Source organism: Periplaneta americana, chromosome 12, assembly GCF_040183065.1.
Source record: "Periplaneta americana isolate PAMFEO1 chromosome 12, P.americana_PAMFEO1_priV1, whole genome shotgun sequence".
Classification (NCBI taxonomy): domain Eukaryota; kingdom Metazoa; phylum Arthropoda; class Insecta; order Blattodea; family Blattidae; genus Periplaneta; species Periplaneta americana.
The window spans coordinates 174,603,087-174,630,727 of NC_091128.1; the positions used below are offsets into that span (position 1 = coordinate 174,603,087).

The 27,641-nt window shown below is 39.1% G+C and overlaps 1 protein-coding gene across 1 annotated transcript in view; it reads right to left on the minus strand.

Moving 5' to 3' along the window:
- Nucleotides 1-6,401: 6,401 nt before the first annotated feature.
- The window catches only part of LOC138711222 (arylsulfatase B-like), a 79,049-nt gene continuing 57,809 nt past the window's right edge, over nucleotides 6,402-27,641 (minus strand). Inside the window, exons 3-6 of the mRNA XM_069842620.1 lie at nucleotides 26,116-26,502; nucleotides 20,612-20,870; nucleotides 19,094-19,251; nucleotides 6,402-14,074 (exon numbers count right to left, since the gene is read on the minus strand). Of these exons, the coding sequence (XP_069698721.1) occupies nucleotides 13,184-14,074; nucleotides 19,094-19,251; nucleotides 20,612-20,870; nucleotides 26,116-26,502 (1,695 nt within the window). The 3' untranslated portion in view covers nucleotides 6,402-13,183. The remainder of the gene's footprint in view (nucleotides 14,075-19,093; nucleotides 19,252-20,611; nucleotides 20,871-26,115; nucleotides 26,503-27,641) is intronic.

The window sequence follows — 27,641 nt, forward strand, 5'->3', positions numbered from 1 at the left end:
TGTCGCATTTAAGCACACTTAAATGCCATCGACCTGGCCATAGAAGGCCAGCGCTATACCAACTCGCATGTATGTATGTATGTATGTATGTATGTATGTATGTATGTATGTATGTGCGCGCGCGCGCGCGTGTGTGTGTGTGTATGTATTGTTGTTTAGTCAACTGTCCGAAGACAAGTCTGAACCTCACAAGTGATACCAAGAAGGCACCTCTTATGAGGCAACTAGTCCGGGAGATATTGGGATAGGGTGATCAGTTTCTTTCCCCCTCCATTGCATACATCGCCGATTGGCTACATATTACACTAATCAGACTTCAGATATATATATATACATATATATACACATACATACATACGCACAATTATTCTTCCTCTGACACGTATCGTCACGTGAGATGTACTGCCAGAACCTCAATCAGATTGTGTGTATGTATAGTATGTATATGTATGTCTGTATGTATGTATGTATGTATGTTGCATGCGTGTGTGTATGTATGTAATGTAGATATTTGTGTCTGTAATGTGTGTATGTGCATGCGTGCCCGTCTGTTTTCCATCTGTGTACAGTGATTTTATCTTGAACTCTAGGACGGATTTTATTCATGTTCAGTATCTACGAGCTGGTAGACCCTGGAATGTTGCACATGAGATATGCTGTAGTAATTTTTTACTGAAACATTACTTTTATTTTGGATGTCAGAAACACGAAATGACCAACTCGAAATCGTCTGTACCGATTTTTAAATTGTCTCTTCCATAAGATGGAGAGGAAGTATGTCCCCAGTGCCTTATGTTTTCGACGCTTTATCTCTATATAGGATCATTTTTGACGTGAATACGTGTATAAGTTCGGTCCAGTACTAGGGTGTTATCCCAGAAAGTCGACTGACGTATTTTCAGGCCAGTTTTGTCGCGCCTATAATTTCTAAAGTACGGCACACGACATATTCCAACGAAGTAAACGACGATCGACAGACGAAGGATCAATGTACAGCTCATGCATTTTGTCAAGACACTCCCCCACTCTTTCTACAGAGCTGCGCACGAGATCGGATGAGTCTACTTACGAATTATAGGGGAATGGGTTATCCTTTGCCATGAACTCTGTAGACACACGCCCGACCTTCTCTTCTACTTTTACCCCCGCCACAGAAACATTGTTCCCGTACTGCACATCGCGGGTATCTTGACAAAATGCATGAGCTGTATCCAACGTCACTTTGAATTGGAGCGGCTGACGTCATCTGGCGATATGCGGGACGGAGGAATTTGAGACACGAATTGGCTGGTCGCGCGGCAGCCGAGACAGTGTAACTCGAGAATGCGAAGTGATAGAACGTTCGCAGTGGTGTCAAACAATTCGTAATGGATCATGCTGCACTCTCAATTGAGCAACTATCAACAGGCGGCAAGTAAAATTGGAAAATTTTGCGAGTGAATTTGAGTGAAGGTAGAAAGTTCACAATTTTGAGTATAAGCAGCGGTTACCTCACATTCATCGTCCCACCGCGAGATACGTATTCAAGAATAAAACTTGAGGCTGTTTCTTCTGTTTTTTTTTGTCTTATGTGATTACTATCCCTTATCAGAGAGAGAGATTATTTACACGTTAGTGAACCATTTTTAAAAGGCGAATTTCATAAACATTCACGGATTTGACAGTTTCACCGTATAATTTATATGCAGTAGTAGGGGAGACTGTTGTACCTTTAGCATAGTGTACCTTTGAACATTTTTTGTTTTTTAAATTTTGCTGCTACCTAGACGACCCAAACTGAAGTAAATTGTAGAGAAAGCCGCTAAGTAGCTCTGGTCGTAGTTTCAGTTTGATTTATTGCAAAGTGTGAGTTCCGTGGACAAAAGAAAAATTTTAGTACCAAAAGTAAACATTTCGTTCATTGATATATGTTTTCTAACACAAAATCAGATTGCATTTGTTAATATCTTTCAAGTACGGTGTGTTCCCTATCATCTGGTGAGTAATAAGATATTTTAATTTCCATGATTTATTTGACTCTCTAGTTTTCGGAGCCATATTTGTTTAAACGTGCACCCTCTTGTACCTTTGAACACAAAACATCTTGTACCATGGAACATGTTCCAAATTACACGATACTATCGGTTTTGTTTTTCTTTTATTTTAAGGTCATGTCACGAAATAAGTCTGGAATTAAAGAGGTCCCCAATTGATTCGGATGCCTTGAAGAAAGCTGTTGAAGCAGTTATTGCTTCTGCAGGAAATAAAATCTAAATCAGAGAAGCCTGCTCTGGTTTATGATGGCAAATACATTTTAAATATGATTGTCAGTTTTTACAGCTATATTCCCACCTATATTCCATGTGTTCCAACTTACAAGAGGGTATGTTCCAAGGTACATGATCCTGTTGTACCTTTGAACACATTAAATATCTCTTCATTTTATTTTTTCCATCCTTAATAGATCTGTAAAACAGGAAAATACATACAGGAAGTTGTAAAGGAATCTTCAATAATTATTTCAAGCATTTTTTCATTTAAAAAATTTCATTTCCCAAAATTAAAAAAAATAAAATGTGAAAAGTGTTTAATGGTACAACAGTCTCCCCTACGAAAATAATCATGCACACAAATTTAATGGGTAATGAGGGTTAGAGTAAACATTCTGTAAAATACAGCGCAAAGTAGCAATTAATATTCAATTTATTTAAACCAGCTATGGGGACCATAAGCAAAGTAGGGAGGGAACGTTCCTACTCACCCCACATTCGTTTGATTGACAGGCGAGGGGTAAGGCAGTTGTTTTGCTAAGTCAAGTGCAGTGGTGGATTCGACACACCTTGCGCGTCAGTAATTTCTCCGCTCTTATTTCTTGTTTCAAAATCTTTACAGTATTTTGTTCATAGGAAGTACACGTATCATACAATAATTATGACGGTCACCTATATATATTATATATTTTTCAATTGTATAACTATTCCTTTATCAGGTGCACAAGAAATTCTTGAACTGCCTTGTGATCGACATAATAAAGTATTCCTTTTTTAAAAACAATAAAGAAAAAAGCAAAGCTCCATTGTCATTTAACTGCACAATATATTAAAAGATACAATGCTCAACATAAGAAATTGTTTCTTTTTAAAACCAATAAAGTAACTAAGCCCCATTGTCATTTAACTTGAAAACATATTACTTACTTACTGGCTTTTAAGGAACCCGTAGGTTCATTGCCGCCCTCACATAAGCCCGCCATCGGTCCCTATCCTGTGTAAGATTAATCCAGTCTCTACCATCATATCCTACCTCCCTCAAATCCATTTTAATATTATCTTCCCATCTACGTCTCGGCCTCCCCAAAGGTCTTTTTCCCTCCGGCCTCCCAACTAACACTCTATATGCATTTCTGGATTAGCCCATACGTGCTACATGTCCTGCCCATCTCAAACGTCTGGATTTAATGTTCCTAATTATGTCAGGTGAAGTATACAATGCGTGCAGCTCTGCGTTGTGTAACTTTCTCCATTCTCCTGTAACTTCATCCCTCTTAGCCCCAAATATTTTCCTAAGAACCTTATTCTCAAACACCCTTAATCTTTGTTCCTCTCTCAAAGTGAGAGTCCAAGTTTCACAACCATACAGAACGACCGGTAATATAACTGTTTTATAAATCCTAACTTTCAGACTTTTTGACAGAAGACTAGATGACAAAAGCTTCTCAACCGAATAATAACAGGCATTTCCCATATTTATTCTGCGTTTAATTTCCTCCCGACTGTCATTTATATTTGTTACTGTTGCTCCAAGATATTTGAATTTTTCCACCTCTTCGAAGGATAAATCTCCAATTTTTATATTTCCATTTCGTACAATATTCTGGTCTCGAGACATAATCATATACTTAGTCTTTTCGGGATTTACTTCCAACCCTATCGCTCTACTTGCTTCAACAAGAATTTCTGCATTTTCCCTAATTGTTTGTGGATTTTCTCCTAACATATTCACGTCATCCGCATAGACAAGAAGCTGATGTAACCCGTTCAATTCCAAACCCTCTGTGTTATCCTGAACTTTCCTAATGGCATATTCTAGAGCGAAGTTAAAACGTAAAGGTGATAGTGCATCTCCCTGCTTTAGCCCGCAGTGAATTGGAAAAGCATCAGATAGAAAATGGCCTATACGGACTCTGCTGTAAGTTTCACTGAGACACATTTTAATTAATCGAACTAGTTTCTTGGGAATACCAAATCCAATAAGAATATTATATAAAACTTCTCTCTTAACCGAGTCATACGCCTTTTTGAAATCTATGAATAACTGATGTACTGTACCCCATATACTCCCATTTTTTCTCCAATATCTGTTGAATACAAAAAAATCTGATCAATAGTCGATCTATTACGCCTAAAACCACACTGATGGTCCCCAATAATTTCATCTACATATGGAGTTAATCTTCTCAAAAGGATATTCGACAAAATTTTGTACGACGTCAACAAAAGTGATATTCCTCGAAAGTTACTACAGTTAGTCTTGTCCCCCTTCAACAAAATCAATTGTTTCTTTTTAGAAATACTAAAGAAAGTAAAACTAAGCTCCACTGTCATTTAATTTTTAAACATATTAAACAAAATATATGAGATATGAATGAAACGAAATATTACTGTAGGCCTATACTGCTGGTTTTCATTTTTTCGTTGTTGATTGCCCTCTAAATTTCTTGTTATTAACTAAAAAGGATATATTTGGCTCTAAAATAGAACAACTCAACCGTAATACTGAAACTAAATGCATATCTGTGATCCTAGACCTGGAGATACTTTTGGTCATATTCATTTTGAAAAGAAAAACAGCTCACAACAGTAAGTTGAGCCAAACATAGATACCATACGCATTGCAAATGTGCGCAGACTAGGGAATTGCTCCTCTGGTAGGTAATCCATTTTTTCCTAAACACTATAGTGGCGTGCTCTTTTGCATCTCTGTAGTGGCTCTGATGCTTGGGTAACATCAAATACAAATGGATTATTGAACAGACACGTCTCCATGTCCATTGCAGTTGCTTCTGAAAATCTTTCTTGGAAAGAGAACGCATCAAGTAGGCCTAATATGCACTCAAAGTTTTAAATAAGTTCAGTTCCAAATACTTAATAAAATGACAAGTATCTAAATCCTGAAAATACCATAAACATATCTTGTTTTGTATCTTTTCACAGATATTACGAAAATAGCTTTTAAAATTGTACATAAATACCTACTTGTAAGATCACCGAAGTCCGCTTTATGCTTCCGATTAAAGTGGCGTTTAATATTGAAGCGTTTTATAAGCGCAATTTTAAACCCACATATTAAGCAACAGACTTTCTTCTTTTTGTAAGTAATAAAAAATTCTTTCTGCCACTCTTACTGAAACTGACGTCCCGAGATCGAAGCCATACCCGCCACTGAATGAAGCGTGTCTAGAGAAGCACCAGGCGGAGGAGAGGGTCGGTGGAGTGAGGTAAGGAGGCTTTGAGTGCAGTGGCCCTCCGGAGCCATTTTTCCCCATGGTTGATTTAAACTATTAGTAATCAGGGGATAGCACGAAGGACATATTAATTGCTACTTTGCGCTGTATTTTACAGAAGTTTTACTTTAAACCACATTACCCAATTTTGACTTCTGCTCTGAATGGCTCATTTAATGAACTAGAGGAATTTTTAGTCCACCGCTGTGGAGTAACGGTTAGCGTGTCTGACCGTGAAACGAGCGGATCCGGGTTCAAATCCTAGTTGGGACAATTTACCTGGTTGGGTTTTTTCCGGGGTAACTTCCGGCGTTGGATCTCGGATTCATTTCGCCATTATTAATTCACATATCATCATCATAATCATCATCATCAACATCCATAACATAGCCCGGGTTCAGTTCACGCTGCGGGCTGCTGTACTTGTACAAGAGCGTGACCGTTCGGCTATCCAATCACTCACAGAATAGCAGTGGTAAGCACAATAAGCCTCAGGCTGCAGTGCTAGCCTTCGGGTCACCCCTTCATACAAGAAGATAAAGAGGAATTTTTAACAACAACTTTACTCCACAACAAAACTGAAATTCTAGAAAACTAAATCAGTAAGAATCTGATATACACTCCTGAATTTTGCATTCTGAAAAGAAATTAAAAATTGAAACCATAAAAATGAAAATTTTGAGAGAAACAAGAGGAAGATGAAATATTATTTAATGATTTTTATTAGCCTATTATATAGCTTCATTTGTCAAGAATTTATGAAATCTGAACAGGCTTCAAAATACCTCATTCTTGTGGTGATTATTATTATTATTATTATTATTATTATTATTATTATTATTATTATTATTATTATTATATCTCTGACACATGCCTTAAACTTATGAAAAATTGAGGAAATACACAAAACGTGTTCAAATAGTTTTAAAACATTTATTTTCATAGAAAAACCTGGACTATATTTATTTGTGATTACTACACTTTACATAATATATAAGTTATTAAGAAAACAACAATGAAATGATAAATGATAAAAGACATAGGACAATTATGTTAAATTTTTAAAGCATTCGTCTCACAATCATTGCACTCACATCTTATGTGCATTACTTGACAACGATTAAAACAATTATGCAGAGGAACTGTTGAGTATGCATGTTAAAACAATAAAAATTGCACAACTGTGTCAGTTGGAATAGTACAAAATAATAATTGTCTCTAAATGCGATCGTGATCTCTTGACGAAAATAAATTCTCGTCATTCGTTGATATAAACTCACACAAACACACATACTCATACGCACATACACACACACACACTCAGATTTGTACCAACTTCATCTATCATCACCATATTCAAAAAGAATCTGCCAACTTGTCAATATTGCTCGAGTGCTTGGCCTGACTGGAGTTAAACAAAGCTTGAAGGCGGGTGTATAAAAGAAGAAATTGTGCAACGTTGCCAGATTTACTTTGTAGTATAGGCTGACCAAGATTAGAATACCGACAAAAAGAATACAAGTCTCTGTTAGTGTTGTACTACCACGTAGTATAAGTCAACCAAGATAAGAATGCCGACTGAAGGAATATGACTTTTTTTATTGTATAACCACGTGGTGTGGGTTGACCAAGAATTGAATACCTATGTAAAGAATGCTAGTCTCTGCTATTATTGTATTAGCACCTAGTATAGGTCAACAAGATAATTCCGACGGGAGGAATGTGACTTTTTTTATTATTGTATTAGCATGTAGTATAGGTCAACCAAGATGACAATGTCGACGGAAGGATTGTGATTCTCTTTTGTTATACTGCGTAGTATAAGTCAACCAAGATAATACCAACGAAAGGAATGTGAGTTTCTTTTATAATTGTATTACCACATAGTATAGATCAACCAAGATTAGAATGCCGACGGAAGGATTATGCGTTTCTTTTATTATTGTATTACCATGTGGTATAAGTTGACCAAGAATTGAATACCGACGGAAAGAATGCTAGTCTCTATTTATATTGTACTCCAGGATACTATAGGACGACCAAAATTATAATGCCGACAGAAGAAATACGAATCTCTCTTATTGTTTTCTACCACGTAGTATAAGTTGACCAAGATTTGAATACCGAATGAAGAAATATGAGTCTCTGTTATTATATTACCACGTAGTATAGGTCAACCAAGATAAGAATGCCGACGGAAGGAATTCTAGTCTCTCCTAATGTATTTTCACGTGGTATGTAGTTCGAGCAAGACTACAATACCGGAGGGAGGAATGCGAGTTTCTGTTATTGTTTTACTTCCACGTCGTAAAGATTGACCAAGATTGAAATACCGACGGAAGAAATGCGATTCTCTGTTATCATTGTATTCTCACGTAGTACAAGCAACAGAAACAGCATTTTCTCTCACTCAACTCGCATACCGATATGTAAACGGCTGCTTATACTGTATTTCTTTTTACTTTGTTTTGTATTAACTTCTCTTTTGATATCGACGCTGCTAATAGACCTAAGTCTATATTGAGGGCATTTTTTTTTTTCTCTGCAAAGGAATTTAACTCGGCACTTACAAGTAAACCTTCAGGTGGGGTAAAAAAAAGAAAGACTTACCTTTATTACCATTCGATTAAACATTAAAATCAATGCAAAATACGTAAATTTTACAACTCGAACGCAATGAACACCAGAGATCGCGACCAATCAAGATCAAGTTGACATGGGCTACTTAGATTGCAAACAACTATACCACGTTGCAATGCTAGCCGCGAGAGCGAAGACAGTACTGCTATAGACGCGCTGTCAGCTAGTTTGTACCTTGCAGTTTACTGTTTAATGTTATGTGCAGTGAGCTGAAGAAGATGAACCCAGTGAATATAGTGATTAAAATTCTGGATAACTAAATGAAGAGGGTTATAAGGAGGCAGTGAAATGTCGCGGAAGGAACTTGAAATTGTTGATATATATGATTTATTAAAGAGTTATGAATCGGAAGCAGTTGAAGAAAGTCATACTCTGGACACTGATGAAAATGAACCCTGAAATGATGACAATGTCATGCCTCATGTACGAGAATGGGAGACTGAAAAAACAAATACTACATCAGAAGAGGAATCAAGTACTTCACAAAGTTCCGGTTCTCAATACGCTCTGTCCCCTCCCAAAACATCCCGAGTCATTGACTTTGAAGAAAAATGTGAAGTAACAGAGTATTGGATTCTGCCAGCTGTACCGACAAACAAAAAGAAAAAGTTTAACCATAGGTCATGGAGCAGTATGAAGCATAAATTCACGTGGTTAACACAAGAAAGTCAACTGTCCAAAGATTGCAACTCATAAGTCGTATTTGGTTGTATGATATTGGACAGTTTGGATATGTACAATGATGGCCAAGTGTTTAATACAGACGAATGTGGGTTCCATAAGGAAATGCCTTCCGGCAGAACATTAGAACGTCAAGGAACCAGTAAAGTTATGGTGTTGTGCAATCCAAAGGGACAACTACACATTCCTATACTACAACGCCGGTGGTTTCTAAAGCTGGAAAACTGATGCCAAGAACCGAAAGGTGCAAGTCAAAGAGTTGCGGAACGCATTTTCCAGAGTGACAACCTTATAGTAAAATGGACTTCGTCGGGAAAAATGACCAAAAAAATATGGATACAATTCTTACGAGAAATATTCCTTCCTAACTCTGCAACTTGCAATCTTCTGCTGTTGGACTCGTATGGTGTCCACTGCGACGAAAATACAATTAAGCAACTGTTAGAAGAAGGGGACTATGATCTTGAAAAACTAGTAGTTAAAATCATACCACCAAATACGACTTATGAGTTGCAATCTTTGGACAGGTACTTTTTTCGAATGTATAAGCATATGATTTGACACATTTCTCATAATGTAGACTTTGGTGATTCATCTGATACATTACAACAACGCAACAATATACTGAAACTACAGTCACTTGTTTACCAGCAGTTTCCTTCTCCACGATTCCAACAGGCGCATGGGTATGGTTGGGTGTTAGCTGGATTGGGATCCTGAAGTGTACAACGTTTTGAAAACACTACAGAGTACTGTAACCGAAATGTACAAGGAATAAGTACGATTTGTGCAAAATCAGCCTGTATAAAGTGCGGGTGGTGTACTGACAATTTGTGTTTCCAACATTTTTTATTAGCTATCACTGTCGTGCGACATATGTTTCTGGATAAAAACAAATCAGATTGTGGAATACGATGAGTTAAGTAACATGATGACCACATCATCGTTTTCCTTCTTATGCAGTAATCGCTAGTTGAATGTATGTTTTCTTGCTGCTTGAAGTCTCGTGTTCTGCGCTGTGTATCGCACTTGATAATTGCAGTCGAGTTACGAAATTTTAGGATTATTCATATTTTATTATGCTGATTCCAAAAATATAAGTTTCATTTTCATTGTTTTTTACCTCAGGTGAAGGTTTACTTGTTAGAGAAGTTTCCTTTATCAGAAGGAAGTATTATAGTTTCGACGAAATACCCCACAAAATTAGATGAATATGAACTGTACAGGTCGAATAATTTTCTTTAGTGCGGACATCGCTCCAGTTGGTAATCGAAAGTTGGTGGACCTTTACAAACGTAATAATAGCAGACCAATTAACCATTGAACTGCAATATAAATTTAAAAATATATATATTTTTCAACTATTGTTTGGGCAAGTTTAAGACAAGTTGTGATCTTTCTTTCTATCTCTGAACGTTGCACAAAATTTCCTGTGGCTTTCCCATGAAGCACGCAGAATTTTCTTTTCATATATATTTCTTTTTTGTCCTTTATTTAATGTTTTGCAATAACAATAACTTAAATAACATTATATAATTTAATTACAATACTTTTTTTTTTCGTGCAACTCAGCAGTAGAAACAACCGCGGAGAATTTTAAGAATTCTGCAGACCACCATAAACGATATAAGCTATTGAACTCTTATAATGCACTTTTAAAAATTAATACTCATAAATCTTAAAATATCATACTCATCCATTGATTAGGTTATTAAAAATTGTCCGTTTTAAATGAAAGAATTGCATTGCATTATTTCTTTTCTAAATAACAAATCACTGTACTCCAACCGTTATCCACATCCTTATACTCCGTTCACTCTTAGAATGGGTCCGAACATGAAGAAAACAAATTTGAACGGCTTGCGGCGAAAAGAAAGTAGCTTTAGTTTCATTAAATGTTGGCAAACTGTAAAAATAATTGTTTAAAAAAATTTTAGTAAACTTGAAATCAAATATATTATGTTTCCCCACATATTTTCCATGTATTATCACATTATTGAAAAAATAATAAATAGAGAAGAACTAATTTTTAAACGTTGGAGCTGTCTCCTTTATTGGCCAAATGATATGTAAATTTTTCATGAACTAGGAGATTAAAACAATACCAAATGGTAGTATACAACACGTCAGAATAGCAGAAAATAGAATGTAACTTGGGTGAAACATTGGATACAACAGCACATCATTTAGTCTCCAGAAAAAAGTGTATTTCTTGACTTGTTCCACATCTTAAAGCTCCGATGCTGATGTAAGATCTATGCAATGCAATAAATGAAATGAAGAAATAAAAATACTAAAAATACCTAACTTCTAGTATCGATAGCGATCGATAATTTGTTCGTGTAATTATGGCTTCTTTAGTTATTACTTCTATGAATAGATGGCGAAGATATGAGTCAGTGCCACCAATAGTTCATAAATATACTCGTATTATGTAATTAAAAAATTTCATCTCTCTCTAATGATTATAAAAAAAGACTATGTTTTGCGGGAAACCACTGATATTTTCAACTATGAGAATAATTTATTTTTAATCTGCATCATAATTTCCCCCAACACATTTTTACCGTCCCAAACTTAGTGTCACCTATTGAGAAATAGCGGAACTATTTAAACATTTATCAATTTGTTTCATCTTTAGTTCTGACTTAACCCGTGGTTACAAAGTTCGTTTACACGATCAAAAAACTGTAGGTCAGACATAGCCTACATATTTGAACGCCAGTGTACAATGCTCCCATCCTTTGGTTTGAGACAAGGAGTTACTCCATTTGTTAAACAACAGGATATGTAAACGTTTGGAGTTTCTGCCCTTTTACACCAAACGAAAGAGCATATTTTCTGAACAAGATATGCTATAGTCTATATAACTTAAAAAAAAAAAAACTCTTCGATAGTATCCATTCGACAAAACCCAGAACTGTACACACCAGATCAAAAATAAGTAATTATATGTTCGTTGCTTCTCTGTGAGTAGAATGCCTTGCGATTACTGGAACATTTTTAATGTTTACATTAGGACACAAGCTAAGAGCGGAGGGAGTATAGATACTTGGTGTCACAGTTGTTCAAGATAATTTTCATAATTCTCACCAATAATATGGTAGGGATTTCCTTACAGATTACTTACGATTATGTGACTAAAAGTTCTGGGAAGCTTATGTTGTAATAAATTAACGCAGGTTGCTTTGTCATTGTGGCCAACATTTTGAGGACCAGCAGCGGTCTGCAGGCCATTATCTGAGAAACGCTGGTATTTCGTTACTGCCAGGTGCTTGTTATGTCACCCGCCTTCGTTTCTGAGTTTGATTCCGTGGTTTGATAGTTGAGTGACCGTCGCCAAGGTTACCATTCCAGTGGCCTAATCTTAACGATGTCGTTGCCTCGTAAACAACTGAAGAGCTCCTGCCAAGCAGCACGTGCTGTATAGTAAAGTTGCCTCGTTTAATTATTAGGCAGCGGCATTCCTTTTAAGATTTGTAGGTCTTTATTGCATGCACCGATAATAAAATGAAAATGCGACGTTGTCACGTCTTCTTTGTTGCTGCTATATATTAATATAACATGGATATGGGCTAGGCTTAATTGCTCAAATCATGAGTTAATTTGAAGATTATTTATATTATTTAGATTATTTATTTTAAATTAATTATTTAAAGAAATAATTAAATGTTTCTCCATAAGGAAAACCGGAAAGTTTGACTTTTTGTAATAATTCTTTTATTGTTAAGGATTGGCCCTTATTGTAAGAACTATATATTTCACGGCGAATGTAATCACACGTAAAACCATCTACTTTATTAAATTTTGTGACTTTGTGTCCACGCTTTTTAGGTGTCTTAGGTCCCTTTTTTTACAATTTTACTTACAGTATTTCTATTTAATTTAAGAATTTTAGATGTCTCCGAAATTTTTCCTTGACCTAAATTGTTTTTCAGAACATACGTGTGAGCATTGCACACAAACCTTTGACACTGCTTACATAATTTTGGTCTAGCTTTTGAATTTGAATTGTTATTTAACTCTGATATATTATTATTATTATTATTATTATTATTATTATTATTATTATTATTATTACCATCGTCGTTATTGACGTTCATGGGTATCGGTTGCGACACTTCACTCGCTTCCCACGGCCTCCACATTTTTATTATACACTGAATTGTAATATAATTAATTTTCACTGTGAACTAGAACAAGACACACTGCTAAAATTTGCAACTCCGCGTGGAGTATTGGAGCCGCCTTCAAAAGACTTGACGACGAAAATGGACAGCGCGACATAATTAAAATTATTGAAACTACAAAGCTTCCGTCCTCTTTGACACCGCTAGCCTACTAATTGAACGAGGCTACTTGAAGTCCCGGAGCGGCGCTTCAGGCAGTCTTGCGCTTGCGCCGTAGCGACGCGGTGAGCGCCACCACCGACAGCGCCGCAGCGGCGGCGTACACCAGCTTGTGCAGCGTCGGCGCGCCGTGCGTCGGTGCAGGCGGCAGCGTCGCGACGCCGTCGCTGTCCCCGTCCTTCCAGCTGACCCAGGTGCCGTTCCAGAGCGCGGGGTCTGCGCCGGGGTCGCCCGGCACGTTGAGGGGCTTCACCATGGTGCGGCGGAAGCGCGCCAGGGACCGCTGCAGGCTGTGCAGCACGAGGGGCCGCGCCTGCGCCAGGTTCGCAGTCTCGCAGGGGTCGTCCCTGATGTTGAACAGACACGGCGCCTCGCGGGGGCGGCAGGCCGTGGCGTTGCCCTCGGGTGTGAGCGGGCAGTGCACGGTAGCGCTGCGCCGTAGTGCAGTCGCAATGGCCTCTGTCAGTATTCGCGGGGCCTGCGCCCCCTTGCGGCGGATCTGCAGCTTGGTGACGAGTCCCGCGATGGCGGCGCCCGCCGGGGAGCGCAGCACGGCGTTCACGTCGTAGCGGGGGGCGTCGCTCCCGGACTCGCCGTACCAGCCGTCGACGGCGCCCTCCTGCGTGGAGCCCTCGACCAGCTTCCAGTCGCCCCTTCGCAGCGCGGCGTAGTCCTCGACGGGGTCGATGTTGTGCAGCACCTCGGCGCGGGGCGACGCCCGGTCCTCGAGCAGGGCCGCCCACTGGTCCACCCCGTCGATGTCGCCCAGCTCGCGCACGTCCTGCCCCGCCGCGGACCACAGCGTGGGCAGCCAGTCCGACATGTGCACCAGCTGCTGCGACACGCGCTGCGGCGAGCGCACCAGGGGGCTCCACAGCGCCGCCACCCCCCGCACGCCGCCCTCCCACGGGCTCTCCTTCATCTGCCGGAATACAGTGCATGTCACATTATGCGCTTGAATTGATCGTCATTTGAGACAATCCCTGAATTTTGCTTTTTGTCCCCAAACCCGGCCCCGGAACAATTTTTCCCCTGAAATTATTCAAATCTGCTTTACAGGGAGCTTTACCTGAAAGACTAGATTTGCATAATATATACGTCACTGTGTACGTTAACAGAAAACCACAATTCCAAGTCATACAGAGATTGTGTGCACTCGATGTGGGTCTCTGGCGTTTCGTCAGCCCACGCGAGTTGTGTGGATATAAAGGGAAAAGTTGAGACGGTATCGGGTGGAGTTTCTGGGTAGCTCAGTTGGCAGAGCGCTGGTACGTTCAACCAGAGGTCCCGGGATCGATACCCGGCCCCGGAACAATTTTTCCCCTGAAATTATTCAAATCTGCTGTACAGGGAGCTTTACCTGAAAAACTAGATTTGCATAATATATACGTCACTGTGTACGTTAACAGAAAACCACAATTCCAAGTCATACAGAGATTGTGTGCACTCGATGTGGGTCTCTGGCGTTTCGTCAGCCCACGCGAGTTGTGTGGATATAAAGGGAAAAGTTGAGACGGTATCGGGTGGAGTTTCCGGGTAGCTCAGCTGGCAGAGCGCTGGTACGTTCAACTAGAGGTCCCGGGATCGATACCCGGCCCCGGAACAATTTTTCCCTTGAACTTATTCAAAATTCGTCAACAAAATGTCCCCGAATTTAATAATTTATCCCTAGCTGTTCCCGGGTTTTCAGTGCCAATTACTATAATTTTATGCAAATGCTGTTACATATCTCATTGCCTGGAATACCCATCACAATATAATATATCTATGAAAGTTAGAATTTATAAAACAGTTATATTACCGAATCTTCTGTATGGTTGTGAAACTTGGACTCTCACTCTGAGAGAGGAACATAGATTCAGGGTGTTTGAGAATAAGGTGCCTAGGAAAATATTTGGGGCTAAGCGGGATGAAGTTACAGGAGAATGGAGAAAGTTACACAACACAGAACTGCACGCATTGTATTCTTCACCTGACATAATTAGGAACATTAAATCCAGACGTCTGAGATGGGCAGGGCATGTAGCACGTATGGGCGCATCCAGAAATGCATATAGAGTGTTAGTTGGGAGACCGGAGGGAAAAAGACCTTTAAGGAGGCCAAGACGTAGATGGGAGGATAATATTAAAATGGATTTGAGGGAGGTGGGGTATGATGATAGAGACTGGCTTAATTTTGCACAGGATAGGGACCGATGGCGGGCTTATGTGAGGGCGGCAATGAACCTTCGGGTTCCTTAAAAGCCATTTGTAAGTAAGTAAGTATGAAATATATGTAGCTGACAACAAATTGAAGAGAAAGTCCATTATTTTTCTTAAAATATAGATGGACTTGACCGGGAAGAAATAATTTGTATCATGAAATTTCTTCCTTGAAGAAATATGTGACTTCAGAGAAAATATATTAAAAAAAAAAAGTGGAATGAAGAAAATATCACTCCTCAGAAAAAGGTGTTTGAAATTTTTTGGCAAAAGAGAAGCCTCGAAATATAATTTTTAGTAGTCTAAGCTGTTTTTCATTATGTGTATTTAACTTTCCATATTCTAAGTTTGTACTCTTATATTATGTACAGATACGGAAATAAAATTTTTCCACGATTGTGTGTTTTCTCGTTACTGAATTCAGAGTTGCCAACCTACATAAGTATGTTGAAATATTACAAATAACTGCTCTAGTCTTCTAATCAAAACCACTGTCTTCTATGTATGCTATAGTGCCTGTAAAATTCATACGCAAAAGACAGTGTTAATTAATATACATTATACGAAACAAATCACTGCATTTGAAATGTACTGAACTTTATTTAAACAAGTGAAGAGCTTGGTGGAAGAAGGACTTATCTCTTCCATCAAAATTAGGTTTTTTGCAATGTATAATAGTAGGCAGCATCTAGTGTTTACGTTCACGAGTTTTTTGTTGCGGGATATTCCTAACCTTGTTATTTTTTTACTGAAGAAGAGGAACATACTCACGGCTTACCTTCTTGGTGGAAGAAAAGTACTTTTTTTCTCAAAAGTTTAAAAACGTGGGATATGCCCTTCTTCTATCAAGCCCTTCAATTCAAACTTCACTTAAGAAAAAGAAATAAAAATTATTCCAATTGAACACAAAATATTACAAGTGCCTGAATCAATTTTACTCCTTCAAATTGAAGTTGAAGATGAAGTTTGTACGTTGGTCAGACTGTTAACATCAGTGAGTTGTTCATAGTGTAACGTACGTAGGCCTATATATGTTAAGATTTTTTTTTAAATATTATTTTCAAAATACACTATCGTTGAAAAAAATATTGTACAAAAGACGTTTGTGAGGTGCATTACAAAATCTCGGAAATTGAAAAACACGCTGTGCTTGTTTTTCAAACTTTTCCTCCGTTTTGTAAAAGCACTTCCCAACCTTGTATCGTAATAGGTTCGTTCCAACAGCAGTCAGGAACCGTCCGTAACCATCGTGAGCATGCGCAGTACAGAAAAAGCGTTCCAACACAATCCGAACCAGTCCTGAACCGGAAACATGTACTGCAGTCGGGCGTTCCAACAAGCTTTTGACACGGGTTCGGAACGGTCAGAAGTAGTCCGCGGATTGAGGCATGTACGGAAGAGTACGCGAGACGCGCATGCGCATAAGCTCACCAACGTCTCCTGGATACTGAAGAAAGACATGATCGACTGTTCTCATCAATGAGGTTAAGATGAAAAGTGACAGTACAGACGAATAATAAAACTAGAGATTTAATTTAAATTTTCGCCAAAAAGAAAGGGAATGGAAATTATTTGAGTAATGAAACAGTTAATTACAATTTCAACATGCAGCTTTGATTAAAAGTATAATAAATAACGTACATAAATTAATAATTAAAAAAAGAACTATTTTTAGATGAGAGTCCCCCAGTACACGACATTGAATTATCGGAATTCTTGCCTTCCATATTTTTTTGTCATCTTTTTATAGAAAATGATCGAAATTCTATTTTCTGCAATTAGAATTAGCTGCGAAACGATAATAATAACCATCCCGTTCTTAGCAAAGATGATCACAGTTATAGCATCTCTGGATTTAGTACATAACGATCCGCGAAAGCGTTCCAACAGCGTCCAGTCCAGTTTCAATCCCATAGCAGATGCTCAAGTAGCGCATGCGCATAAGATGGTACAGGAACCGTACATGAACTGATCCATGAACCGCTTGTTGGAACGAACCTAATATATTATTGGAGCTCCCTTACTCTGCGCATCCTGCCTAAGGTTTTTCCGTGGTTTTCCTAAGGCGCTAAGACAAATGTCGGGATGAGCCCTAAAAGAAATGGGCCACGGACCTGCACTCATATCCCCATGAATCTCCCTAATTAACTCTAAATTAATTAACAATTACATCTCTCCCCCCTCTTCGCAATTGAGCCATCATATAGCCAAATGGCTGGTCTCGAAATTGAGACAAATCAACAAGGATCATGACAACAATCACCTCCTACATAATAGCCAAATTGGCTAGTCTCTTATATGAGACAACTCATCCTGCCTAAGGTATTCCGTGGTTTTCCTCAAGCGTAAGACAAATGTCGGGATGAGCCCTATAAGAAATGGGCCACGGACCTATATGCCCTTCCCCATATATATTTCTATTTATTATAAACGACGTATGCCCTAGTTCAGAACCTATAAATTGTCTATTAAATATACGAGGTCACTCAATTAGTCGCAAATTGAAAGGACAGGGACCTCTCAAATTACAGATTTAGATTTCACGGCGCTTCTTCCGACGGCCTTCACATGCTTTGTCATCGAACAACAGATGACAGCGTCTTGCCATCCTAACGGCAAACATCAGCCGGCTCTTCCTCTTCCCGTTCCGTGATCACTTGATCAAATCTCAGTCCCCCTCGCGTATGTGGTACCTAAGAGGTTACGACCAATTTCGGCTTCCCCTTCAAAATTTTCTAGAGTTCCTTCAGTGGAGCAGCGTAACCCGGAGTGAGACTAGTGGCCAACAGGCTTGGAGCTCACATATTTAGTTTTGTACAGCCCCCAACCCCTTGCAAGGACGCGTTTTGCGTACCTTTTAAAATTTTTCCTCCCAATTCTCTTTCGATTTTTCGATTTTACTCTGCGCATGTGCAGTAAACAAGAGCCTGTATATAGAAGCAACTTGTGGACAGTCGTCGAAATTGTGGACTCCCATCAAGATTCGCTCCAAATTTTAATTCCGTATCTGTCTATTATATACGCCTATTTCTCAGAAGTAATATTTTTTACTTAATGTGTTTTGCTTGTAAACTGACGAAATGATAGCCGCCAACAATCTTCTTCGGCGTTGTAACTTATTATTGGTCCTGGTCAAAACACCATAATTATTTACCGTCAAGTCGAAGTTTACCGTTTACCACAGTACAGTGCATATATCCACTGTTTTTTTCTTCCGTCTCGCCTACAAACTTCTAGCGATTTGTGTTGTGAGGTCTGCAAAAATAGCAAAGATGTGATCGTACTAAAATATCCTTTAAACATTTATAGGTTTATCAACATCTTTTCCTACTGTTTCCTGCAACGGTTATTCACTAGTAAAATGTCTTGCTTTTCTTTTTATAAATTAATTCATTACTGTACTTTTATAAAATGTTATGTAAATTATGCTGTAATTTGGCTTTCTTCGTTGGCTTAAATCATATCGTTAGCAGATAAATCACACTTCACTGAAAATGCCTTACGTAAACAACTCTCATTTGCCCGCACCTGTTCCTGATCACCTGGCCATTAAACACAACGGCTTGTGTGGTGAAAGGTGAGCCTGGTCGTGCTGGTTGTTGTTATGTAGCCCCCGCTAATTCTTTATTGCACGTTAACTTTCATTTGCATGCTGTAATACGCTGTGTAACATTTTCCAGCCGTTACTGAACATAACTTTGGGGGCATTTTCAAAGGTTAAGAGGCGCAGCAGACTCACCCCTCTGAGAGGGAAGTTGGAGCCCCGGTTGGAATGGATGCCGAAGGTGGGCGCGCCGTTGTCCGACAGGAAGAGCACCACGGAGTTGTTGAGCATGCCGCGCGCACTGAGCGCCGTCATCACCTCGCCCACCGACTGGTCCAGCTTCGACACCATCGCTGTGCACAGACAAGCGAGTTCAGCAGTCTGAAACGTCTACAGTTTACATCTGGCAGCTGAAACTTGATTGATTTTACAATGCAATAGCAGTAGGAGAAGAATACGAGATGACGAGAGACAAGTGGGAAGAGGAGAAAAGACAAAGACGACGATTAGAAGCGAAGTAATAGGAAGGAGAAATGGGTGAGGAAAGAAAAAAGAGAAAGAGGAAGAAAAACTGAAGATGGACAACAGAAACGGAAAGAAGAGACGTGGGATAGAGTATAGAAGAAGATAAGAAGGAAGAAGAAAAGAGACGAGGGAACCAGCGGAAGGGGAAGGAGAGGAGGGAGAGGAGGGTGAGGATGAGGATGAAGAGGGTGAGAAGGAGGAAGAGGAGAAAGGTGAGGTGGTAGAGGAAGACGAGGGTAAGGAGGAGGAAGGTGATGGGGAGATAGAGGAAGGGGAAGGTGAGGAGGAGGAAGAGGAGGGTGAGAAGGAAGAAGAGGATGAGGAGAAAAAGGATGAGGAAGAGGATTAAGAAAGTGAGGAGGTAGAGGAAGAGGAAGACGAGGGTGAGGAAGAGGAGAATGAGGAGGTAGAGGAGAGTGAGGAGGAAAAGGAGGAGGAAGAGGAGGAAGAAGGTGAGGAGGTAGAGGAAGAGGAAGATGAGGGTGAGGAAGAGGAGACTGAGGAGGTAGAGGAGGGTGAGGAGAAAAAGGAGGAGGAAGAGGAGGAAGAAGGTGAGGAGGTAGAGGAAGAGGAAGATGAGGGTGAGGAAGAGGAGACTGAGGAGGTAGAGGAGGGTGAGGAGAAAAAGGAGGAGGAAGAGGAGGAAGAAGGTGAGGAGGTAGAGGAAGAGGAAGATGAGGGTGAGGAAGAGGAGACTGAGGAGGTAGAGGAGGGTGAGGAGAAAAAGGAGGAGGAAGAAGGTGAGGACGTAGAGGAAGAGGAAGATGAGGGTGAGGAAGAGGAGACTGAGGAGGTAGAGGAGGAAAAGAAGGGTGAGGAGGTAGAGGAGGAGAGTGAGGAGGTAGATGAAGAACAGCAAGTAGAGGAGGTGGAAGAGGATGGTGAGGAGGAGGTAGAAGAGGATGAGGAGGAAGAGGAGAGTGAGGTGGTGGAAGAGGAGGACTGAGAGGAGAATGACAATAAGAGGAAGGAGAGGAAGAAGTAAGTTTGAAGAAGAGAAAGGAATGTGGAAGAAGAGAAATAAAGGGAAAAGAAAAAAAGAGGTAGACGAAGAAAAACTTAGCAAGAGGGAGAAAGAATAGTGAAGAAGAAACAGGATTAAGAAAAGTAGAAGAAGAAAAGAAAGAAGAAGAGAAACAAAAGAAGAAGTAGGAAAATTATAAATGAGTAACAAGGACTGTAGGTGACCTGCATAGACGCGGCGCTCAGGGTCCTCGATGTGCGCGAACTTGGCGACCTCCTCGTCGGGCGCCTGGAAGGGCTCCTCCGGGTTGCCGGTGTGCGGGGCGAGGTGCGCCAGGTACAAGAACAGCGGGCCCGCGGCGCTGTCGTGCTGCTCGATCACGCGCACGGCCTCGCGAGTGAACAGGTCCGTGGAGTACTCGCCCCTGGCGCCCCAGTCCACCCGCAGCCCGCGCCGCATGTCGTAGCCTTTGAACGGCACCAGCTGCACAACACATTATCATTGTCAGTATCGTAGTTGGCAATTTGGTGCATCGGATGCGAGAAAATGAAAAGAGGTATTTAAAATCATCCTAGCCAGCATACTGCAACGTTTGTATTGGCGACTGTGTTTAGTATTACATTCGTTATAGGTATTTACTACAGGGACATCATTTTATTTTTACTTCAATTTTTATTGTACCTGAGTTTTTGAATGTACTTCAGTCCCACCCCTTCTACTAAGGAAGTTCCAACTCCACACAGAACCAAGACCGCAGATAGTAAGCAGTACTGAGTTACTGAGTATAGTACGTTCCAGAAATATGTTCGCGTTTTCCAGTGACGAAAGAGCTTTCAATATTGAATCATATTTTCGCACAAGTACTGTCCGTTTGCCTACGTCGCATCTCGATTTCCCCCACCTGCTTCTGCTCGCCCCTCTGTAAAAGCTGGGCTGTCTTAGCTCTTTTCTGAAAACATTAATTTCTCTTAGGAATTGGACGTTTACGTAATATTATACAGCTGTTTAATTTAACTTAAATAAAGGGCCTCGTTAAGTAATTAACTGTCACGTGATTTCCTCTCTTTCTACAATCATGCGGCATAACCACTTGGACGGACAGTAGATAGCATGACTGAGTAATTTTATATTTTCGGGTCGGGCAGAAGTGAAGATTGAATTAACAGTACGTAGAGTAGGTACAGAATTATTTCCACATGAGTTACTAGTACGAAGGACGAAACTGGCAATTGGAATTAGATGCAATAGTCTATAGTGCGATAATATGCACAAAAGAACTGAAGCCTGTATCGAAATGAACGGCCACCATTTTCAAAATTGTGTTTAAATATTCATATTATGATTATTTTTCAATTTAACTTCTTTCTCTATATTGTACGCTAATGTGCTGTAGACAGTATAATATACACCGCATAATGAATACGTTCGCATGGATAACTCACTTCGTGAGTAAAAACACTTATTCTTAATACAGTACTGTACTTTGATTAAAGAAAAACCTAATGAAAATTATCAAACTCAAAATCGCGATATTTCCTAGTTTACGTAAATGGATGAACTACTTTTCTTCCTTCCTATACCTAGTAGAGTGATTTGTGTTTTACGCCAGTATCATCGAACTCCAGTCTTGGAGGGGGGAGCAAGCGGTGTTTCCGTTCTCTAAAGGTATAGACGGGTTAATATTAAAAATGTTAGTAAAAATAAAATGATGTCCCTGTACAAAACTATTATTCTGTTATTGTGAATATGGTTGGGATGGTAGGCCTAAATATGTTTAAAATTTGACATAAATTGTGATGTTTCTTTTGTTTTGTGTTCATATTCCTCGCATTTTTTAAGGCAAAGCCTTCGCGTTAATTGCTTCTCTTTTCCTCATTCCATGAGGCTTAGACTCGAGACAACAATGCGATTGATAGTCGATACGATTCACACATCAATATCACGCCAGTGAGTTGTTTGAATTATTGTAGTGTATAATAAGTCATTAAAGATAGTTGGACTCCTTTGGAAATATCACAGTTAAGTAATTTAGCGTTCACTATGTTAAATTAACTAGTTATGTCCTTATACTCTCCGCATTTACTAATCATTCCATTTGTGTGCCAATAATAATGAATCCGTTATGATGTCGCATTCATTTGCTTCCGCTTTGTTTTATGACGGCTGCCTGGACTCGAAACTATTTTTTATGAATAATTTCAATTATCCAAGGCCTACTATAATTAATGGCATGGCCATATTAACAGAAAGTGTGATTAGATGTTTCGATCATAAAGCGCACAAACATTTCACGTTAAAAAATTAATAAAACAAGTCCATTGTCGTTTATGCAAGGATAAGTGTAACAGTTTACTCGAAACATATTTGCCTACCAAACCATTTTCGTAATGCACGCAACAAAAGAAAAGAACAATTCCCAAATGTGCTGCTGCATCTTCAAGTGTAAACTACATTTACATTCTGTGCCGTATAGGCACATAGACTATAGGCGAAATCGTTAAGACATTTAGCTCGATAGATAGGTGTATCTAAAGCACTATATCCCCCGAGCAGACTAATCCTCCATGTTGTGACGTGACGTGACGTCTGTGTGACGGAAACAACAATACGGAAAGTAAAAGATCTGACATGTGGATGCATTTTAGTTTTAAACATTAAACTATAGTATTAATTTTACGCAGTGGTTGGTTGTGTGGCTGCAAATGGTACAAATAATTCTAGGCCAAGGAGTTCTACATATTTTACCATTTTCCTGCAGACAAAGGAGAAATAAGTGACTCATAAATTCGAGAAGCAAGGATTGGACGCCAACAAAAAATAATTACCTTTGTATTATAAGTATGATTGAAAATATTTTATGGTGAAATATTGCGAGAAATGAAATGTGATTTCAATATTTGCATTCAGTAGTCATCAGAGGATTCTAACTGCATTCACTGCAAATTTTTCATGCTACACAACTTCATGTAGAGAGTTTAATTCATTGTTGTCACTAGCAGTCTAGTGGACAAAATGTTGGTCTTTAATCTGGAAGTTCGAGGGTTCGAGTTTCCACGTACAGCTCTATTTTTTTTAGTTGTAATTATTTTCTACCTTTAAATTAATTGATTAATTTCCATTAAAACATTAATTAACATAGTATTTACTTTACTTAATAGCCTATTTTCTAATAAATTAATTTTCATTGAAACATTTAGCCCACATAGGGTCTACTTTACTTCATATTTTTAAATTAATTACTTCATTAATTTTAACTTAAATTAATGCAAATAGGATTTACTATACTTTACATTTGTAATATTCTTTTAAACTTTAATTCATTCACATATATTTACCATTGTATCTGCTTATTTCACAGGCAACTATAGTGATAGCTCACTGTCTCCCAACCTCAAACATGCGTACATAATCTTGTCTTTGTACACGATGTCATGTTAATATTGTTATGTCGGCTTGACTGTGGGATTCAAAATGGCGGATTGTTCTGCTTGTATAATAAAGTGCTCTAGGCCTATCCAAAATGTCAGCCTGAAAAGCGACGAAATTGTTAAAACTAAAGTTTTATGGAAGGTAACAGTCGTTCATATTTTGTTGAATGAAGTGGACCATATGTTTAGAGTTCAATTACACTGATAGACAATTAATATTTGAGGAGAAAAATTCGCTCCGGCGCCGGGGATCGAACCCGGGTCCTTGGTTCTACGTACCAAGCGCTCTGACCACTGAGCTACGCCGAATTCAATCCACAGTACCGGACCGAACCCTCCTCCTTCAATGTTTCCCTTTGTGGCCTGACTCCAAGTTAGGCATATATGTTGACGTATATGTCCAACTGCCATTATACTAGGAGCGCACTCAGTTGAGTGACTTGTTTGGCCGGGATTCCGCAGTTATGTGCACAGGAATCTGTATAAATATATGCACTGCAGCTATGAGAATGGCAGTTGGCATTGGACATATACGTCAACATATATGCCTAACTTGGAGTCAGGCCACAAAGGGAAACATTGAAGGAGGAGGGTTCGATCCGGTGCTGTGGATTGAATTCGGCGTAGCTCAGTGGTCAGAGAGCTTGGTGCGTAGAACCAAGGACCCGGGTTCGATCTCCGGCGCCGGAGCGAATTTTTCTCCTCAAATATTAGTTGTCAATATTACAGATATTATTCTGTAGGACAAATTAATAAATCGACCAGGAAGACCTTTAAGAAGACTGCTAGATGGAGCCGAAACAGGTCTACAGAGGCCTAATTCGTGAAGGATGATGATGATGATGACTAATAATAAATCTGTAGCCGAATTTTTTCTGGTAATTTTCGATTTTCCAAAAATAATTGGTCCTAACATATATAATTAACCACCCTGAAACCGAAAATCACTTTTTTGAAATTTTTATTTGTATGTCTGTCTGTCTGTATGTTTGTTACCTTTTCACGAGATAATAGCTGAACGGATTTCGATGAATATTGGAATATAAATTAAGTTCGTTGTAACTTAGATTTTAGGCTATATGGCATTCAAAATACATTATTTAAAAGGGGGGTTATAAGGGAGTCTGAATTAAATAAATCGAAATATCTCGCTTATTATTGATTTTCATGAAAAATGTTACATAACAAAAGTTTCTTTAAACATAATTTTCGATAAGTTTTATTCCATGAAAAATTTTGATAGGACTGATATTTAATGAGATAAATGAGTTTTAAAATTAAAATAACTGCCATATAAGGCCGTGTAATGAATTAAAAAAAATGACTTCGTCTATAAGGGGCCTTGGACAGCAACAATCGAAAGCTATGAAAGTTAGCCTACAGAGAATGTTTCTGTGTTTGTATGAAATAATATCGGAAGCTGAATTAACCGATTTGTATAATTAATTATTATTTCACCATTGGAAAGTGTAGTTTCTCTAGATGGACATAATGCTATAATGTTATTGCAGTAACTTCTGATATAATATAATATAATATAATATGTAATATAATATAATATAATATAATATGTAATATTATATAATATAATATAATATGTAATATTATATAATATAATTTAAATTATTTGAAGGGTTCACAACCATAGTGGGCCAAACGCCATTTACTGAGTATGTAGAAAACAAGGGTTAAAATTAAGTTATTACCATAATTCAATGGAAACCTATAACAAGTAAAATAAAATATACACATTAAATCTAAATGATGTCAATCTTCATTAAACTATGGTTGCATGTAATAAAAATTAAGAAACAGGTTAAAGGAATTATCATTGCACCAAATGAGTGTCTCTGGACCAAAATGATCGCATTTTAATTATTTGGATGCAATTTAAATTAAGAAACATATTAAACGATTTATCCTTCTATCAAAGACGAATGTTCCCTGGATCAAACGTCCTATTTTAATTATGTAATTACTTTATATTTATTTGTAACGGGTGCAGCGGAGCGCACGGGTACGGCTAGTCTATAATATACACTGATAGAGATGAAGTCCAGCGCGTATCTAGAAATTAAAAAAAATAAATAATAATATGAAATGTACATTCGACAGTCCAATAGTTATCATAAAGTAAGCCAATAAATTAATCTACAATGTAATGTATAAGTCCCTAGATTTTACTGCCGAATGCTGTCGTGCTGAATCACCGCTAAGCGGGCTGATACTTGCCCATGTCACTTTTCAGACGGCGCCGCACTAAGCCAAACCTGTTTCCAGGCGGACACGCGTCTGCTCACCGTGTCGCGCATGCTGTGGTCGTAGTAGTCCTGGTAGCCGTTCCAGTAGCCGTAGTGGGAGTCGAAGCCGCGCCGCGTGGGGGTGTACTCGCTGCGGTGGAAGCCCAGGTGCCACTTGCCCACGGCGTGCGTGGCGTAGCCGGCGGCCTTGAGGTGCTCCGGCAGGAGGCGCTCCGTGAGCGGCAGGCCCCAGGGCTCGTTGCCGAGGATCACGAGGTGCTGCGTGCCCGTGTGCGTGGGGTACTTGCCCGTCATCAGCGACGCGCGTGACGGCGTGCACAGCGCCGGCACGTAGTGGCTGTTGAGCACTACCCCATTGTAGGCCAGGGCGTCGATGTTGGGCGTCGGGATCTGCGAGGATCCGTGGAAGCTTACGTCATTCCACCCCTGCAACAGAACACTCAGTTGTGGACGTTGCGAACAAAACCGATCATTTCCAAAATACAGTAGAACTTGGTTATAACGACATCCAAGGGACCTTAAAATTTATATTGTTATAGCCTAAACGAGTGTTGTAGTGACAGAGATTCATATTATCAGTCTAGTGAGGTGGGAAATGAAAAATAACAAACTTAATTAGGCTTTTTTTATTTTATTGGGTTATTTTACGACGCTGTATCAACATCTAGGTTATTTAGCGTCTGAATGATATGAAGATGATAATGCCGGTGAAATGAGTCCGGGGTCCAGCACCGAAAGTTACCCAGCATTTGCTCGTATTGGGTTGAGGGAAAACCCCGGAAAAAACCTCAACAGGTAACTTACCCCGACCGGGATTCGAACCCGGGCCACCTGGTTTCGCAGCCAGACGCGCTGACCGTTACTCCACAGGTGTGGACAGTTAGGCTTATTTTAGATTTATGTATTTACTTTTAAGCCTACTATGAGCATAATAAAATATACTTATAATTATAAATACAGTAGCCTATTCTTTATTAAAACAGTTCGTTCAGTACTCACCAAACTTCTTTATTTACGAGCGAATTAATCAGTCATTTTACTCTGTTGTCTTCTACTTGCCCAATACACACTTTCTAAAATACGTCCTTTTTTTTTTTAATTAACTTATTTAATACTTTACACCTAAGCTACGTTAGGCATTGCAGCCCGAAAGAGCAGAGGCTCGTGCTCGGGCGCAGTTAAGATCAGTTATACAAAATATATCACAAAATTAAGGCCCAATTGTATAAAACTCCCTGACTAAAGATCAACTTTGATCGAAGATCGAAAAGTGAACCGAGTTCAGACATTTCTTCTATTGTATGAAACTTTTCTGCGATCAAATTACCTTGGTTCAAATGCAATCTAAGTTCACGTGAAAAGGATTTGGCAACATCGCATAAACAGGTGAAATACGTGATGCGCGGACAGGTTTGTTCAGTGTTGCCAATCTACCGACTTTAACTCTTTTTCAACAACAATTTCTTTTAACTTTTATATTGCTTAAATAGGGATTTAGTGACCTTTTTAGCACCCCATAGTGACAAAATTTAATCTTTCTTTGTTGATAATGAGAAATCTAGCGA